The sequence below is a fragment of the Poeciliopsis prolifica genome, unplaced genomic scaffold, assembly GCF_027474105.1.
Source record: "Poeciliopsis prolifica strain line A6 unplaced genomic scaffold, Auburn_PproV2 SCAFFOLD019, whole genome shotgun sequence".
NCBI classification, from domain to species: domain Eukaryota; kingdom Metazoa; phylum Chordata; class Actinopteri; order Cyprinodontiformes; family Poeciliidae; genus Poeciliopsis; species Poeciliopsis prolifica.
In genome coordinates, this window is record NW_026562394.1 from 1,127,289 (window position 1) to 1,145,658 (window position 18,370).

Consider the following 18,370-nt stretch of genomic DNA (forward strand, 5'->3'; position numbering starts at 1 on the left):
GAAAATACAAATGATAATAATGTAAGGGAAGGTAGGCCTTCCTCTGTGAGAATTGTGTTTCAATTAAAGAGGTTTCTTCAGTCATCCACAATTCTATCAGAAGGCGATTCTTCCATTATCATTAAGTCCTCGTCCCATTTCCAGTTGTTGAACACAGTTGACTTTCATTCACCAGTGCTTACAAAAAATAAATGGTAAACAGTCATGAAAGGGAAGAGATGTCAAAAAGCTGAATACAGAAAATGTCATTCATGATAAAGATGGACAACAGAGCTTCAACTTGTTACACTGGCTCTGCTGTAATGACATTAAAGCTTGTGGAATCATTGTTTACTACCCTCTACATATGTAGGTCCACACCAAAAATAACTTCACCTATTAGCAATAACACCACCTAAGAGGCTTTAAAGACAAGATGCCAGCAGCAGCAGCTTGAAGTTCACAGATTCCCTGCTGAAACTGGGGGACCCAATTGTGAGTTAAATCAGTAGATTTTAGAGTGCACGTCTTATCTGTAAAAGGAGAAATCAGAGAGTGAACTGAGCCTAGGCCACAGCTATAGGCATGTATCAACCGTGTGTGCAGAATTTGTATGCAAGAGGCCTCTAGGAACAAACTGAGCACAGCAACAGTTTTCACTGAGTGCATCAACAAGGGAGGATACAACTCTCTGGTAAACAAGTGCTATTCCCAACCTTTATTTATTAAATTTGCTGTTGGTGTCAAATGAAAATAAAGGAAAAAAAAGACATTGCTTGCAAAACTATCTAACCCTCTTATGTTGAAAGTGTCAGTAAACAGCAGTTTTTCAGTCCTGCCACAAATTGTCATCATTCAGTTTGTTTTGTGACCTGGAAGTTGACCGTGAGCTTTCAACAGAACATGATTTGCTTATTTGTCTCATGCTGTGAACTTCAGCCCCATTTGAAGGTTTTTTGAAGTCGAGATTTTTGTTCCCAGTATTGTCCCATTTTTTTGTCCATTTCATTGAACAATCCACTAGTTTTCATGTCTCTGCTCTGGATAATCATTGCCATCTTATCCTGCTGCCACCACCATATATCACTCTGTTCAGATGTGCTGTTAGTTCTCTAAACAGTTTTTTTGCATTTCAGATAAAAATGTTTTATTACAATCTGATCAACAGTTCTCGTGGGCCAGTGTCCTGTAACTTTTAGATTTATTTCTGCTTCAGCAGACCTGAATTAAATAATTAGATCATTCAAAAGACTCTGGAGAACCTCAACTGCATACTGAGGAGACAATTCAGATATTTAATTCAGATGCATTGGACGAGAGACACATCTACAAAACGGTCCATAATTACAGAAGTTTGGCACCCCTTGAAGACCTTAATTAATATGTTTCTCTGTCCCCTGCATAAATGGCAGTTTTGGTCAATTTTACTCTGGACTTTGTCAGGTTCTTTCAACAATGGCTTTCTTCTGGCTACTTTAAAGCCCAGGTTTGCAAATTGCACAAGTATTGTCTGCCTTTCTAACTAGGTGTTAATTTAGCTCATAAAATCCCAACAAAACATTGAAATTCATGACTGCAAATGTAATAAAATATGAAACAGTTTGGGAATTGGAATATCTTTGCAAGACGTTATAAATTACGTGAGATTGTCCATTGGCTTCATTACTTTTTATAATTCAGCAGTCAGTAATAATCTGGGAATATTTGGACATATTTTTTGCTTTTAATTAAACTGCTTCCTTAAGGTGACGTGTGTTTTATTAGAAGTCCGTTTACTTGTTTATTACAGATGAAAATTAAGCAGCCAGTCTGGAAAAGATGCAGAATCATGCTGCGTTCGCGCTGCTCTCTTCCTGGATGGAGGATGTCCTTCGGCGCATGCGCGATACACGCAGTTTCGCTCCATCACATGACGCAAGGTGTTGGCTCCTCCTTCGCCGCGAGAGGCTTTCTAAAGGGTCACGTTGCGCTGCAGCAGTTAAACAGGAGACGGCTCCGCATCTCTAACTTACAGCTCGCCTGCTCTGTCAACTAAAGACATCAACGAACAGGTAACAGTCAAATCTGAACTACCATTTATGACTACTGTACATTGTAACATTTTCATATCGGACCGCTGTAACGGCCGAGTTGATGCTGATGGGAATGTGATGCTGCGCTACTCAACCTCGAGCTAACTTTGTCCTCCTAGCTTGTTAGCCACAAATTGTTCCTGTCGTTCTTATGACGTATGTCTCTTATTTTGCGTGTTGGCTACTAAAAACAGTCTTGAGCTCTTAAGCTTATTTGACCATATATAAAAGCTGCACCTTTTAGGGATAAACGAACCACACAACAGGAAGGGCGTAAAACCGTTGACCTTCAAGGATGGAAGTGAAGGTGACGGATCTGGTTTTTCGGTTAGTTAAGTTAAGGTACCATGGATATGCAGTTTGAAACGTGCTCAGGTCGATGAGACGTTTTGAATAAAAACGTGGTTAACAGCGGTGGAAGATGATGGGGGAGGGTGATGATGAAGTCGTTTCCTGTCGGAGTGTATCTGTTAAAGCGCACGTAGACCTCTGATGTGACGAAGGCGGGGCGGGCATAGGAGACACGCTATAATAACCGCAAATCCGTAAATGTGGACACGATGTTTTAATAGAAGGCAAACAAGAAGCATCAAGTCAATTTTGAAGTCCTTTTTTTAAATTATATATATATTTACACTTTATTTAATTTTTTTTACAATTTTACATTGCCACTTTTGTTACTAAGCAACACCCAGCTGTACTACTTCAGTTGCTGCACTTGTTGGTTCTTTCCTACCTTAGTCCCAATCCCTAAAATAATCCGGTTCCTTGTTTTTAAAAATCATATAACATCAAATGCAGTCTGCCATTTTGAATGAGAGAAGATATACAGCAGCCTTATGTCACCTGTGTTTCACATGAAAATGTTGCTGTTGTGTATACCTGCACATTTTCACAACTGTCAACCTCTCTTTGAACCGCACCATGCATCACAGCCGTCACATCTGCTGTAGGCTCCTGTATCAGTGGGCAATGGGCAGTGCTCCGGCTAGTGCTGCTGGATCAAAGTCTGAAGATAGAAACAGCCCAAATACAGGAACGTTCATCAGCTCCAAGGCCAGCAGCCTGTCTGGTAAAAATGCAAGCAAGCAGGCTTTTTTTTTTTTGTTTGTTTGTTTTACAATTCTAACTAGTGCTGCTGGGCAGGAGCCATTTTTAGCTCTATAGCTTGCAACCTGGAGACAACAACAAGATGAGTAAATCTCCAAGTGGGAGGCAGGGGGGGGTAATGATGCAGCAGAACACAGATCCCGTTTCCCTTTAACGTTGCCATCCTCTCCCAGCTTTTTCATAATGATAATAATTAAAATGTTAATATGTGCAGTTCCAGCTTGATTCTGTTGATACCAGCCTTTTAAATCCCTGCTTGCAGCCTTTATAAATGCTGGGCTTCATAGTTTGCAGGCCTGAAGTGTTTTATAGTTGAAAGCTTGCAGTAACACTTCACAACAGACCAGCTGTAACTTGCTTATTGTATCTGTTGGCAATGATGTTGAAGATTTTAGGATTTCTGGTTACATTCTGCTCGGTGCTTAGCAGGGTGAAAATGGTTGCATCAGACACGTCATGACGCACAGTCAGGAAGTAATAAATATGAGTGGGTTCTACTGTAGTTAAATTTTAATTGTGCCCAATAGATTTATTTTGACTGAATAGTACAACAGAGATTCAGGGTCAATAATTTTAATTATCTAAATCATGTGGGGATCTTTGTTATAATTCAAACATTACATATAACTGCCATATATTTCAGTATTCTGTGATCAAACTGGCATTTCCTGTTCATTTCTGAGGGATTCCATGTGACGCAGCAGGGAGTTGGCCTCCTATCTTGATGTCGCAATGCAGACATGGTGTTTGCCTGGTAGAGAAAAACCACTGTGCAACAGACAGGAGTGAAAATCTGAGGTGTGACTGAGAGAAAGTTTAGCTTCTTGCAAGATAATCTCAGCTTCTCTCTCAAAAGATACCATCTGAAAATTGTTTCAAAAATCCCCCCTTTTTTGTTTTTTAATTAAGAAAATATTTTATTATAAATTGCATCTCAAAACAGTTAAACAACAACTTTGTTGAATATTTCTCTTCCTTTGGCACTTTCTCAAACCCTACTTACATGAGCCATGATCATGTTTGAAGCTTGTATAATAAAAATGTCAAGTTGGGTTACAGGTTGTTGTCATATAATATGCTCTCTGAAGACTACGTTTAAAAGGTTGGATGTCTCACAGGGACCTTGTTGCATCTTTGGCTGCTGGTTCCACCAAAGCCAGTTCCATTTTAGGACATTTTGCCTGGACACCATTGCTGGGCTCAGCAGCCAGCTACAGTGATTGTGACACTTTAGTTCTCCAAATCTGTAAGTTTCAATGCACACAGTAAGTGTCTGTGGAACAAAAATAATCTTTATATATATTTTTTTATGTTTCCCAAATGCATTGAATGTTCCCTAGAGACAATATAGGAGCAGACGCTAAAACAGAAACCATCAGTGTCTCTTGCAGCCTCACTATTACAGCAGGCAAACTAATGGTGTTTTATTGAATTGCACTTATTTTTGTCATCAATATCCAGAAATAAATTGGAACATATTTGTAATGAAAGTAGTAAACCATATAAAATATATTTTTAGATGCCTTGTGGTGGCTTATAGCACAGCATGAACCAGGAGAGCAATGATGTGATCCATACATGGTTGTTAAATAATCACTGGTGTCTGGGAGACCATCCAGATTTTCTCTCTGTAAATCAATAGTAATAGCAGCTACAACCAATAGGAGCTAAAAAAAAAAGCAGTTCTTTCTTTATAAGCATTATTATATGCAGTATTTAGTGTTTATTAGTAGCAAGGCTACTGAAAGGATTAGCTAAGATGGGGTCAAATCTGTGACATTTTTAGGTTTTAACTTGATAATAACTCAAGATATGATTTCATCGAGGAGATTAAAGTCTGAACTATATTTGGAAAATAGTTGCATAAAAATGCTACAGCTTCCAACTGATCTGCTCCTGCTTCTCTGAGCCCAAGACAGTCACTTATGTCATCACTGACAGTTTTCTAAGAATGAGTGACTGAAATATTACTTTATTTTCTGAATTATATCGACTAAAGGTGATAAGTTTATTTTAAAGGAGGACTGGATAATGGATCTCGTGGAGGCCTTTTGTTTGCAGTCCACATATAGACATGTTTAGAAATCTGAAAATCAATTAATAGCTGAAAAAACAACCCAGGTGAATTATAGAATAACCATCAATAACATGTCCCATCTCTGCACTTGGCTGATCATTTTTGGCCTCCATTGTGTGCTGTTTCTGACACATGATCCCCTCCAGGTTTTCTTTTCCTCTCAATATAAATGTCACCTGCAACCATATCAATGTGAGCAAGCTTCACTCCCCACATGCATTGCACTTTTTTTTTAAATTTAGACTATTTGTTTAAAAATGTAGATTACACACAGAGCAGCCATCATTTTGCAATGTTTGGTGACTGGAAACCTGAACACACTGGAACTGGTAAAAATGCATTGTTGAAGCACGCAGGCACCTTTCTAAAGATAAGCCAGTATCTGCTGAGCATGACTCCTTGTCTGGCTAAGAGAACACCTAAAATGCACACATTATGTCTTGTGATTTCAATGAATTATCAATTTCATTCAGTGCGCTGGAGATTGTGCATGCACTTCAGACTGGTGAGCTAACAGTTCCCCTACAAAGTGTCGAATTACAGCACTCTGTCCTGACCTGTTTGGGTTCACCTCCCTGCAGAATTTGGCTAACAGTAGTGAACTGTTCCTGCAGCAGAGCTGCCCAGCAGAGAGGCCTGCCACTGTTCTCCCAAGGCCCTTATCCCATAGCTTAAAGCTGAGGATTAACAGAGGATATGACCCTCGGCGTCTTACAGCAGCAACCCAGCCTTAGTTACGCTGTAAAAATACAACATCTCACCAAGTATATATGGTCTATTTTCTAGCGCAAATAACTTGGTTTTGTCTTAATTCAAGTCTATTAACTTACAAGTAATTTTTTCGCTCTTTATGACAGAAATATTTTGACTCTGCTCTTTCTAAGAAAACATCATTCCAGCAGCTCACTGCAGCTAAACTCCTGGTCCTTTATCAGGCCATTTAATCCATCCCTGATTCATTGTGTCAATGCAGAGCATTTCACTTGGGCAGCTGTGAACAAACCAATAATCAGTGAAGCCTTTACAATTTGTGCAGTCAGCCAGACCGACGAGCCAGATTGTGTCCTCAGGCATATTCTGGATATGTGGAAATTTACATGTATTATGTGGATTTCCTTTGCATTACCTGTGTAGAAGAGAATTGTAGTTGCATACTGGCAGCAATAGACTGACAAGAGACTAAAATGGTGGAAGCACACTACTTTCTTTTATGTAAGTAAATCAATTGCATAAATTCAAAGAATGAAAATGATGTTAACTGGGAAAAACAGGAAGAGTGTTGCTCGGGTAGCAGAAAGCAAGTCATGCTGCATCCAAACCTACAGCTGAACTCGACATCGGCAGCTGAGTCTGTTGAAGCATTTCTTTTATAACTCCCCACTTCCCACCCCTCCCCTGTCTGAGATTCAGATGCACTGACTCCTACCCTCCACCAGATACACGTGGTGGGGGGTAGGAGTTGCGTAACCACTTACTTCTGCCGAATGGAGATGGGAGTGATCTAGAAACCTGCGTATGATCGCTGCCACCAAACGGTTTCACTTTGACCAGACACACATTAGAAGCATGGTCTGTTAGGAAGTGTGACAACTTAAATTTTTTAAGTGGAGAAAATGTAGCATTTCCTTTCCTGCAGGAAGCAGCTTGTTGCCTTTGAGTTTATCACATCTCTCACACATGCTGCATCACTGGATTGTGTGAAATTCAGTATTTGTCCAATGCATCATGCTAGAGTTTTGCCATTCTTCAGCCAGTCTTTCTGCTCACTGCTCTGGCAAGTCAGCTGTTTCCCAAACAATAGAAGGGCATGAGAAAGAGGCCAGAGCTGGGTGGTCAGATGGTGATAAAATGTCGTCTTCTCCTTCTCTTTCAGCCACCATGACTCACCAGTACCCTGCACTGACTACTGAGCAGAAGAAGGAGCTGCAGGAGATCGCTCAGAGGATAGTGGCTCCAGGAAAAGGCATCCTAGCTGCTGATGAATCCACTGGTATGTTCAGTCAGACTAAACATTTTGAACATTGTAGAAGGAGTTTGTGTGCAGGTATATGAGGTAAATTATGTGTCAATTTCAGGCAGCATGGCCAAACGCCTGAACCCCATTGGGGTTGAGAACACGGAGGAGAACAGACGTCGCTACCGCCAGCTGCTCTTCACCGCTGACCAGCGTATCGACAGCTGCATCGGAGGGGTCATCTTCTTCCATGAGACCCTCTACCAGAAAAGCGACGATGGCGTTTGTTTTGCTAAACTCATCAAAGACCGGGGCATTGTTGTTGGCATCAAGGTATCACAGAAATGAACTGTTAGATTCCAACACAGTACTTTTGAACTTGAACTTAATCTGCCTTCAAACAGTCCCATAGTTTGGCAGTTAAAACTGGAAATGCACAAATGTTTACAGAAAACCCCAAACATCAATTTCAGTTGTGAGGATGAACTGCCCTAAAAGAGCTTTTACGTTGTGTATTCAGGAAAGGTAGAAATTCAGCAGCTTTTTGATTAATAGATATTTCTTTCCATCTGCTTTTAGGTTGACAAAGGTGTAGTACCACTTGCTGGAACAAATGGAGAGACCACCACCCAGGGTGAGCCAATACAGAAGGAATATTCTGTCTAACAAACTTTAAAAACGTCAAAGTGTAGCAGGAACTCTAGATTCTTGTGTGTTGATGCACAGGTTTGGACGGGCTCAGTGAGCGCTGTGCTCAGTACAAGAAGGACGGTGCAGACTTCGCCAAGTGGCGTTGTGTGCTGAAATCAGCGAGACCACGCCATCTCAGCTGGCTATCCTGGAGAATGCGAATGTACTGGCACGATATGCAAGCATCTGCCAGCAGGTTGTTTTTTTATCTTTACATCGAGTTAGACACGATATTTTTTCAATATACTTAAAATGTGCCTTGTTGAGGGCTAGTTTAAGCCACTAATGACTTTACATTCATACTCCTACCTGTTAGAATGGCATTGTCCCAATTGTGGAGCCAGAGATCCTGCCTGATGGGGATCATGACCTGAAGCGTTGCCAATATGTCACAGAGAAGGTGAAGCATCTGGAACGTTACGATCTGCTTTCCATACATATCAACATATTTCTAATCTAATGGCAAACTCCTTGTGTTTATTTTCAGGTCCTTGCAGCAGTGTACAAGGCTCTGTCAGACCACCATGTGTACCTGGAGGGAACATTGCTGAAACCCAACATGGTCACTCCTGGACACTCCTGTCCTACCAAGTTCTCCAGCGAGGAAATCGCCATGGCTACCGTCACTGCCCTGCGCCGCACTGTACCTCCAGCCGTTACAGGTTAGTCATGGAAATAATAGAATGTATTTATGCAACTGTGAAGTGTAAGTTGTTTTCAAACTTTTAGTTTATTGTGATAAGTCAGGACATTATTTAGTAAAATACAGATTAGATTTATTTCTTCTTTTGAGAAGTATTAAATTTCTGCATACTTTTTCTTACACAGGAGTGACTTTCCTGTCGGGTGGTCAGTCTGAAGAGGAGGCTAGCGTGAACCTCAATTCCATCAACACCTGCCCCCTCACCAAGCCCTGGGCCCTGACTTTCTCCTACGGCCGCGCCCTGCAGGCCTCCGCCCTGAACGCATGGAAAGGAGACCTGAATAAGGAGAAAGCTGGCACCGAGGAATTCATCAAGCGTGCCCAGGTCAGTCAAATCAACGACTCATTAGAAGGACCAACATGCAAAATTCTTTAGGATTTATATTGAGACGTCTCTCTTTGTTTCCCTTCTGTCTTCTCCAGGCTAACGGGCTGGCTGCCCTTGGGAAGTACAAGTCCTCTGGAAGTGCTGGTGCTGCTGCTCAATCCCTCTACGTGGCTAACCATGCCTATTAAACTTTAACAACCACATTCAGCTGTGGCCTAGTGGCTAGTCTTAATATCTGCTCTGCTATTTCCCTCTCACTCCTCCATCACACACAGGCCTGTGCTGTCTACTGTACTTTAATAGTTATTAACATTACATTATTAGATGTCTATTTAAAATCTATGTAAGAATGCAATACTAAAGGGAACAGATTTTTATTTTTATTTCAACAAACAAATCCAGACAGGTTTGAGACAATTAATGACTGAAGTGTTGAATTTCATGTCTAGCTCTAATTAGACTCAGAAATTAATGCAGAATGTAATCCAGAGAATCTGTCAGTATTCTTTCCTTGCCTCTTCATAAGTGCTCCTCTCTCTCCACGTTTGGTTCCTTCTTCATCATCGGTCCTGTCATATCGGCTCCCCAGCAGTTCAGATCAGCATGTGTGCATCGGTGTTTCGCTTCAGTCAGAACCCAGCCCTTAGTTTAATAACTGTACTAACATTCACACTAATTGTGGGACCAACCAACCAATAGTGGCATCAGTGCATCTGTTTTAAGGGTAAAACAAGAAGCTGAGCAGAGCGAAGTCGAATTGTTGAACTTGAAGTTGATCTTGTGTAGGTCATCGGTGGCTCCAGCAGAGGTCACTAGACACAGTGTACTGTTATAAACGTTGCACAGCAGTAATTGTTTTTTCCCCTCGTGCTCTTTATTACCATTATCAACAAAAATGATCATCACGTGTGTCTTCTCAGTATAACATTAGCTTTGAATTACACTTGGTAAATATCGTATTTAGTTGTGTGACGGTGTCTGTGTGATTTCTGTGTGTCACCTGCCCTCTGCCTGACCATTCTGTTTCCCCCCTGCCTGCCCCACGGAAAGATCGGATGAATTTCTATTAATGCAGACGTGGATCAACACATGGGGTCAGCAGCGCAGAAACAGTCACTGCTTTATTGGATTAATGTGTTTGTGATGTTATTGCTCTTGAAACAATCAGTGTGTCAAATGGAGAAATAAACTAGAATACATATTGAAACTAAACGCATCTTTTTGTGTGTCTTTATGTACAAAACAATAAATGTATAAAGTCAATTTTCTATTTTTCTTGAATTTGGACACTGGCTGCATTCAGAAAAAATTAGTGTTGAGGCTTCCTGTTGTGGGTTGAGTCAGCAGTAGTTGAGCACTCAGGAGTTGAAGGCACATTAATGGGGTGGGGTTTAATTCTATGAATTAAACTTAAAACAGTGATAAATGGCAAAATAACCTTTGAAAACTTGCGGCTTTTATGATAGTATACTATTAAAAATTGGGCTTTATCAGTAGAATACATAACCTAGTAGCTGACTGCAATAAAATTATAATCCAGGTTCATTGTTATGAACCTGGAAGCTATTTTTAATATCCGTTGCGTGTTGTTAAATACCTATTTTAACAATTCGATTTTCTACGTATGTTTCCCACATAAATCATGTATTACTTTTGCTGCTAAATTGAGGAAAATATACTGGTCAAGCCACACGACTATTCTTGCATTTGTCTGCCAGTAGGGGGCGCTGTGTTACATGTCCCACATAGTCTACATGCGTTTAATATTCTCACCGTGGTTGCACGGAGACAGCGCTAATCCTTGTGTCTGATTTTTTTCCCCTTTTCTTCCTTATGAAATACGATTTACTTTCGTTGAGACTAACGTAAGTAACTAAACTAATGCAGCACTAAACATAGTTAAAGGCTCAGTTTTAAACTGACGCGCCCGGTTTCAGGCCAACCTGTGTCATGTGACTTGAGGCTGCGCGTGTGTGAATGAACAAACGCACCCAAGTCATTGACAGAAATGGCCACCGCGGAAGTGGGTGAGTTGCTTCAGTAGCAAATTATGTGAAGATTCTTTTCTCGATTTAAAATGTGTTTCTTTATCCTACTTTAGAGTATTTTTGACTGTATATGACATCTTCTACAGCACATATAGAACTGTCTCGTTGCACTGATGTCGTTCATTGTTATGAACCTGGAAGCTAGCAGCTAGCTTGCCCCAACTGCCTTAAGATGCTGTCTGAAGCACCTGCAGGTTTATTGTACCTTCATATGTGCTTCACTAACGCTTATAAGATCACCCTTAACTCCTTTAAAATATTTCTTAATATCCGTTGCGTGTTGTGCACATTTTTCCCATGACTGAAAGGATTTTGAAAAAATTCGTTTTATATTTTTAACCATCACATAATGTTGTGTTGAATGTGTTTACATCCCCTACGTTAGTCAACTTTAACATTAAATGAGGATAAAATACCACATTAACTAGTGTCAAAAACATTAGGGCACGTTGTACTAATTTTCTGCAATTATATTACTTTGTCGTGCAGTCAAACTTTATAATCAGTTTTTAATTGAGGTCGAATATTTTTTGTTTGTTTCTTTTCTCATTTGGAAAACTTATGGTTCTCCCAGGTCTTCTTGGTTTTGAAGAGTTATTTTATCTTTGTTCATGTTTTAGGCCTGGACTTTTTTAGTCCTCTTTTCTGCTGTTTTTAAAGTACACATTGTAAGATGTACAGTAATGCAATCAGGCACTATTTAATTCAGTTTAATTCAAGTCAATTTATGACCATGGACATACATTTAGCTTAACCAGTGCAACCACTTGTCAGAGTATGAATAAAGTTAAACTCAAAATAAAATTATGCTAATATATTCACTTTAAAAGGTCTTTTACCAGCTCTTGTATATTTCTCAGAGCGACGACGAGGTCAGCTTGCTGCTTTGTCCATAGCAGCAGTGGTCATCATCGTGGGAGTCCCTTTGTGGTGGAAAACCACTGAAACCTACCGGGCCTGGTTACCTGTCAGTCAGATCAGAGAACTGGCTAACCTGCAGGTTTGTAATAGAAGAGATTAATACCTGATTCATCTTTTGATTCATCTATTTTTCACATGTCTCTCTTTGTTTCTCAGCTCCAGCTGAGTGCAGATGTGGAGGTTGTATTTGCTCGTGGAACAGTGACACCAGAGCAGCAGAAGAAGGTTCCTCTGACACAAACCCAGGAGGAGGATCATGCTGTAGATGGTGACTATTTTAACATAGATGTTTATAAGCTTTAATTTCATTCCTGGAATCCTGCACACGTTTCTTGTTCTTCTTATCATAAATGGAATTTTTTTCCAGAGGATACAGCTTTGAAGTATAGGTATGAGACAAAATATCGCACAGCCACCATCATGGAGGAGGACGCCCTGAACAAACCTAGTGCGGCGGGTGAGTTTCCTATAGAATCTAGCTGTTTATCTCATCTATACATTTTTGTTTCTCCCTCAAAGCACAGGTGGTCACATGCTGCTTGTGTTTTTTTTTGTCTTTTGTAGAGGCAGATCTCTCTTTGCATGTGCTTAGTGAGAGTCCATGTGGGTCTTTGGTCATATATGTGATCCCTGAGTCGTCCTCACTACTGCCTGAGGTTAAAACTGCTCACACTTTAATATTTATTCCTTACTATAATGTTGGATTGCTGTGTATACTTGAAATAACTATTATGTTTCTATTCTAAATTTTAATTAAATTCAGGACTATTTTAACTGAATGAAATACCTTTGACACTGTAGATTATGGGCTGTTGATGAAAAAGCTTAAGAGGTCATTAGAGGGACAGAACATTATTGGATGTAATGGTACCCTAACAAAGGATATGGTTTACCAAAGTTTATTTGTGTTGTTCCACAAGACTGTGTGCTTGGTCTTAGACCTTTTATTCTTTGGATTAATAATGTAGTAATCCATCAAATAGTGTTTAAAATTATAATCAAAGATTTTTTTGAATTAAAGACACAACAAAAAAGCTTCAAAGAAAGTGTTTGTTTGAAAAAGGAAAGGACAAGACATGAAAACACTTTTATTGACAATGTACATTCTAACAAAATGGAACATAACCAGGTGGTACACATATAAATTATATTCAAGTTAGTTATTGTAAAAATAAAAGGTAGGGAACAATAATTTCTGTATTTGCCATTTAACCTAATATATGCTTGATTATATTTCTTCTATGATTCTTAATGCTGATGAATTGATTGCATCATATAATTATTCTCTCAGGATGTTAAAGTGTTCATTGGTCAGCGCCGGACTGCGCTGCTTCGTGTTGTTCCACAAATGAAAGCAGCGAAGACACTTGAGCAGCTGCTGCATCACCTGCAGCCACACATCAAACAGGTACTCAGATTGATGTCATTCAGCCGTGCTGACATCACTGCTGCCCTCAGCGACAGAGTCCGTTTCCACCCAGGCAACAAAGAGAGCATTGCAGACAGTATGAGAGCCTTCAAATCCAGTCCAGGTTGGTTACTTTTGTCAGAAGTTGCCTCAATGTAATTTATTCTATAGGCTGTGTGTGTGTGTGTGTGTGTGTGTGTGTGTGTGTGTGTGTGTGTGTGTGTGTGTGTGTGTGTGTGTGTGTGTGTGTGTGTGTGTGTGTGTTTTAACACTTCCCTTCTGTTTCTTCTTTTAGGCTATGAGATAACGTTCAGCTTGTTAAACCCTGACCCAAAATCTCACCGGCTGCATTGGGACATCGAGGGTGCTGCGCAGACCTACATACAGCCTTTACTTACCAAAATGTCCCCGGTGGCTAATTTTAGCATTGACTCTCAGGTACTTGTGTTGGCTGTAGATGGTGTGTCCTTTCACACATTGTAAGCAAAAACTCTAACCTACTTTATTGTAACACATCAGCAGGAAATGGCGCTTAATTGTGAACTGGAAAAACGGATGCTTGGTCTTCAACATTTTTACAAATTTGAAATGTTTGAGGTGCTTCTGTAGCAGCCCGCATTAATCTGATGCCCTTAAAAAACATCCAGTGCAAACAAACGCCTTAACATTCTTTCTAGTTGTTATTATGAAGACCAAGGAACTCATGTTTGAAACTGGGTTAGGGATATGCAAAGTTTTGGAATTTAAAAGGATCAGAAAATGGAAAGATTTTGGCACCTTCCATTGCATGGCCATCCCATTGAACAAGCAGTCAGACGGGGAGCATTAATCAGAAAATAAAGTAAGAGACCCATGTTAACTCTGGAGGAACTGCAGATATCCAAAGCTCTGGTTGTTGAATCTCCTGATAGTAGATAGTTGATGAGAAGATAGATGCAGTACAATACAAGACAAACCTGGAAGAAGACTTTGTAAAGGCTGCAAAAAAATTTTAAGCTTCATCTTTCTGTAACTTAAATGCCTGTAAGTCAATATACAAGCAGGACTGCAACAGAAAGAATTAGATAATTTCATCTTCATGTGATGGACACATTCAAGTCCTGAACTAAGAATCTGTGACTGGATTTAAAAATCTATGTTTACAGCTTGACTGTCTATGTCCATCTAGTTTGATCAGAGGAGCTGATGACAAATGCCCTTCACAATTATTATTTACATTAAGTTTTTATCCTTCAACTTCACTGCCTAGCACTACTTTGTTCATTTATCACATACAATTCCAATGCAATGCATTGAAGTTTGTGTTTAAAATGGAACTAAAATTGTCACGTTCAAACTATATGAAGACTTTCTCTTGGTACCCCTGTCTCATCAAAGTGCAAGACAAAACTTATGCAAATGCTCAATTTTTGTACCCTCAATTTTACAGACCTTGCATTACACCATGCTGGGTGTCAACCCACGCTTTGATAACACCCGCAGTGCCTACATGCTCAACGCTGACAGCCTCGCACATGTTATCAACCCTGTGGAGGCCAGACTTGGTAAAAAAAAAAAATTATATATACATAAAAAGGATAAAATACAAAATAAATATAATGTGATTTTTCTTATTATTTTCTTATATGTATGTACATTTTTTTTCAGGCTCTAATGCAGCTTCTTCCAACCCAGTGTTGAATTTTCTTCTGTATGTTCCTGATGCCTACCATTCACCTCTTTACATCCAAGACCAAAACAAGCAGGAAGTGCCTTCCAACGCGTTTCACTCGCCACGCTGGGGTGGGATTATGGTAAGATCACTAAAGACTATTTATAAAAATATTTAATGACTAATAAGTATTCCATTTGGGCATTTTCATATTTATATTTAAAATTTTGACAGTGTTTGGTCATCCTGTGATTATCATTTACGTTTTAGTGTAATTAAACATGCTATTTGCATTTCCTACACAATGTAACTGCGGCACATAGGCCTTGTTGACGGCATAGTCGAGGTAAATTAATACTCTCGTGTTTTTTGTGTGTGTTATTTACTAGTTGTATCGCAGACTGACATGGTTAGGGAACGGGTCAGTCTCACTCCGCCGTTGCTTGGAGACGACGATTGTGAAAGGATGTTTTCTCGTTTTCTAACAGTTGTGTAGCTAAAGGAGTTACTTTGTAATAGTTTTTAGATTAAAATGTTGCAAACTCGGTCACATCTTGCTTGATTGCTTGCCACCGTTAAATAATATAATAAAATAGCCTGTTTTGTAATGTATATGTTTCTTTTTAGAAAAATATAGTCAAACACCATGGCATCAGTAAATATTGTGCTAAAATCCATTTTACCTAACTTGCATTGGTTTTCATTTGTACACAGTTTTTATAAGAACATCTTTAATAATCAAAGTATTTCTGAGAAAAGCAGGAGGGTTTTCTAGTATGAACATACTAGAAATTATGAGATGTCACAGAATCTCATAATTCAACATCTCAATTCGACTGAAGTCCAGACTTTCGCAAAGCCACTCCAAATCTTTTCTTTTTCTTGAACTTGGTGTGCTTTGGGTTTTGCTACATAACCTGATGGTTGGAAATTTCACTAAAATGTTCACATAAGGCCGAGTTCCTTGTGTTAATTCAAAGGTTAGCTTTCTGACCTGTCAATGTGTTTTGAAGTGTCTTGATGAAAATGTTGTTTTCAGGTGTATAATGTAGACAGTTACTATGGGCCAGATGCAGAGTTTCCTGTTGACATAAACATCAACATGGCTAAAGTCATGGGCGTCTTCCTCGCACAGCTCCGGTAAGTCTCAACCTACGTCATATGAGTTTATTTTTTATGAACAAATTCTTCTGGCCTTTGCTTTTTTCTTACACTTAATAAATGTGAAGATTAGATAAAAATCACCTGAGTAAATATAAAATTAAGTTTTTAAATGGTGATTTCATTCTTTATGATGAAAAAGCTTTCCAACTCAATATGGAAAAATAAAATGTTCACAGCCCAGTTCTATTTATACCAGGTAATTTTTCAGAGTTTTTTTCTCTGTCAGACTGTTGCTGGGTGTGCAGTCATCACCTCCTCCCCCCGGCTTCCTGGTGGCACCCTGTGGCAGAACCGGACTAGCTGACTGGGAGCTGGACCGTCTCATGTGGAGCCGCTCGGTGGAAAACATAGCAACAGCGACCACAACAATCACCTCACTTGCACAGCTGCTAGACCAGATAGGCAATATTGTTATTAATGACAACATTGCTGAACAGGTAAATATACATACCTCAAAAAAATCATAAATACATACTTAATAAGATTATGATATTTCCCTAAAACAAAAGCTTTGAATATTTGTCATCATAATGAGATGATGAGAATAGAGTTTTGAAGAAATAAGGCTGTGACATGAAAAACTGTGGAGAGTGTTGTGTCTACTTTCCAGGTCCATTGTATGTAACTTCTGGATAATAAAATAAATTCCGTTGCATTGGTTTTATTTAGTTATCAGAGTAAAGGAGTCCAAAGTGGTGAAAACTATGTATCATTTTCCTCCACTTCATAATTTGATCATTATTAAATCCTAATTAAGATGTTTTGAGATTTGAGGTCGTGACATAGCAAGTGGGAAAATGTTGTGGGGATTTAAATACTTTAGCATTGCAAGTCATCTTTCTTTTAAATGCATGTTTCCTAATCCGTTATTCCTGTCACTGTCTGCCAGGTGGCCAGCGCTGTGACATCTCTGCAGCTGGCTGTTGCAGAGCTGGAGGCTGGAAACCTCAAATTCGCCCTGCAGTTCAGTAAAGAAGCCATCCTGGCTTCAGAGAAAGCCTTCTTTGACCCCTCTCTGCTCCATCTCCTCTACTTCCCTGATGACCAGAAGTTTGCTATCTACATACCTCTCTTCCTGCCGATGTGTGTTCCTATTCTGCTGTCTCTGATCAAAATAGCTTCTGAAGCTAGACAGAAACGTAGGGAAAAGCAAGCTAAGAAGGACTGACACGTGAAGATGTTATGGATAAACTGTTTTGTTGGTGATTTTGACATTTAGATGCAATGGGGGCATAAAGAAAGGCTTCTGTACAGTATTGTTTGGGGATATTGTTCTGTTTGAAATTAGGACGGGTATGTGTTGCAAGTTTTTATTAAATGACTACTGGAACTGTTGCTGTGCGGTTGAAAGCTTGAATTTGTGTAAATGTGTAAAAACTTTTATATATGAACTCCACTTTCTATTGTAAATTATTAAGAATTAAAGAAAAAAGCTTTAATCCACATTTTAGCCATTTTTTTTAATCTTCACTTTCCACATGTTTCCAATAAATGTTTTTATCAAACATTTTGATTTCAGTAGCCGTAAGCAAAAATAAATCATGAGAGAAATATGACAATTTATGAAAACACTAAAGTTGCAGTAACCTAAATAATAAAATACAAATATTTTGTTTGCCCAAATCACAAAAAAACTTTTTTGTACTCAAATCTCAGCAATTATTTAATAGTGCCTTCAGGGTGTGATCTTGCTCATTCCTGCCAAACTTTATATTTTGCAATACTGCCAAGGTTGTAGTTATTCTTCTTACATGTATTCTGTTTTCTCTGAAAGTTTTCCTTCCACTCAACTTCCCATTAGTGTTCTTGAATACAACATAGCTTAAGCAGCTACATTTCAGTGCATTTAAGTATTAAAAATATTATCTTGTGCAACATTAAAATTTTCAGAGAAACAATTTAGATTTTATTTAGAGATATGCCACGTAACCATAAAAATGAACAGAATTAAAGGTTCAAATGCATTAGTTTGTGTATAATCTTACCTTGAATCCCTTAAAGTTTGTGAAGCTGCTATCAACCATTACCACTACAGTAAATTTAGTCAGCTGTATTTTAAGAGAACATAATTTGTAACTAATGGATTATACATAAAATGTTTGTTTTTAGCATAACTGTATGTGAAAGAAAACAAAGCTGCATCTAGTTTCTGCAAAGCCAAGTGATTGAATTAAAAACAAAGAAGCACTGCTTCAAAAAGTATTTAGTATTACTTATAAAGACAAAGCTCAAAAAAACCATTGGACTGCAGTAGTAATACGGTAG

General features: G+C 39.0%; 2 protein-coding genes across 2 annotated transcripts; both read left to right on the top strand.

The window, feature by feature from the left end:
- The first annotated feature begins 1,880 nt into the window (after positions 1 to 1,880).
- aldocb (aldolase C, fructose-bisphosphate, b) lies at positions 1,881 to 10,125 on the top strand. The gene is given in 10 exon segments (XM_055043836.1): positions 1,881 to 2,030; positions 7,112 to 7,228; positions 7,314 to 7,525; positions 7,772 to 7,826; positions 7,919 to 7,996; positions 7,999 to 8,078; positions 8,199 to 8,282; positions 8,370 to 8,544; positions 8,711 to 8,910; positions 9,009 to 10,125. Coding segments are annotated over 9 exon segments (1,089 nt in total). The 5' UTR covers positions 1,881 to 2,030; positions 7,112 to 7,116; the 3' UTR covers positions 9,102 to 10,125.
- A 789-nt stretch (positions 10,126 to 10,914) lies between these two features.
- Positions 10,915 to 17,550, top strand: pigs (phosphatidylinositol glycan anchor biosynthesis, class S). Its single transcript, XM_055044021.1, has 12 exons — positions 10,915 to 10,940; positions 11,822 to 11,961; positions 12,039 to 12,150; positions 12,250 to 12,339; positions 12,447 to 12,538; positions 13,174 to 13,414; positions 13,586 to 13,728; positions 14,720 to 14,834; positions 14,938 to 15,083; positions 15,981 to 16,081; positions 16,332 to 16,542; positions 16,995 to 17,550. The coding sequence occupies exons 1-12, from the start codon at positions 10,922 to 10,924 to the stop codon at positions 17,271 to 17,273; spliced, it is 1,689 nt and encodes a 562-aa protein (XP_054899996.1). The 5' UTR covers positions 10,915 to 10,921; the 3' UTR covers positions 17,274 to 17,550.
- The last annotated feature ends 820 nt before the right edge of the window (positions 17,551 to 18,370 follow it).

Bases quoted from the DNA above. Each gene is read 5' to 3' on its own strand.
- pigs (XM_055044021.1), top strand. The intron at 12,340-12,446 runs GTGAGTTTCCTA...TGTCTTTTGTAG, and splicing joins GAACAAACCTAGTGCGGCGG to AGGCAGATCTCTCTTTGCAT. The intron at 13,729-14,719 runs GTACTTGTGTTG...TCAATTTTACAG, and splicing joins ATTTTAGCATTGACTCTCAG to ACCTTGCATTACACCATGCT.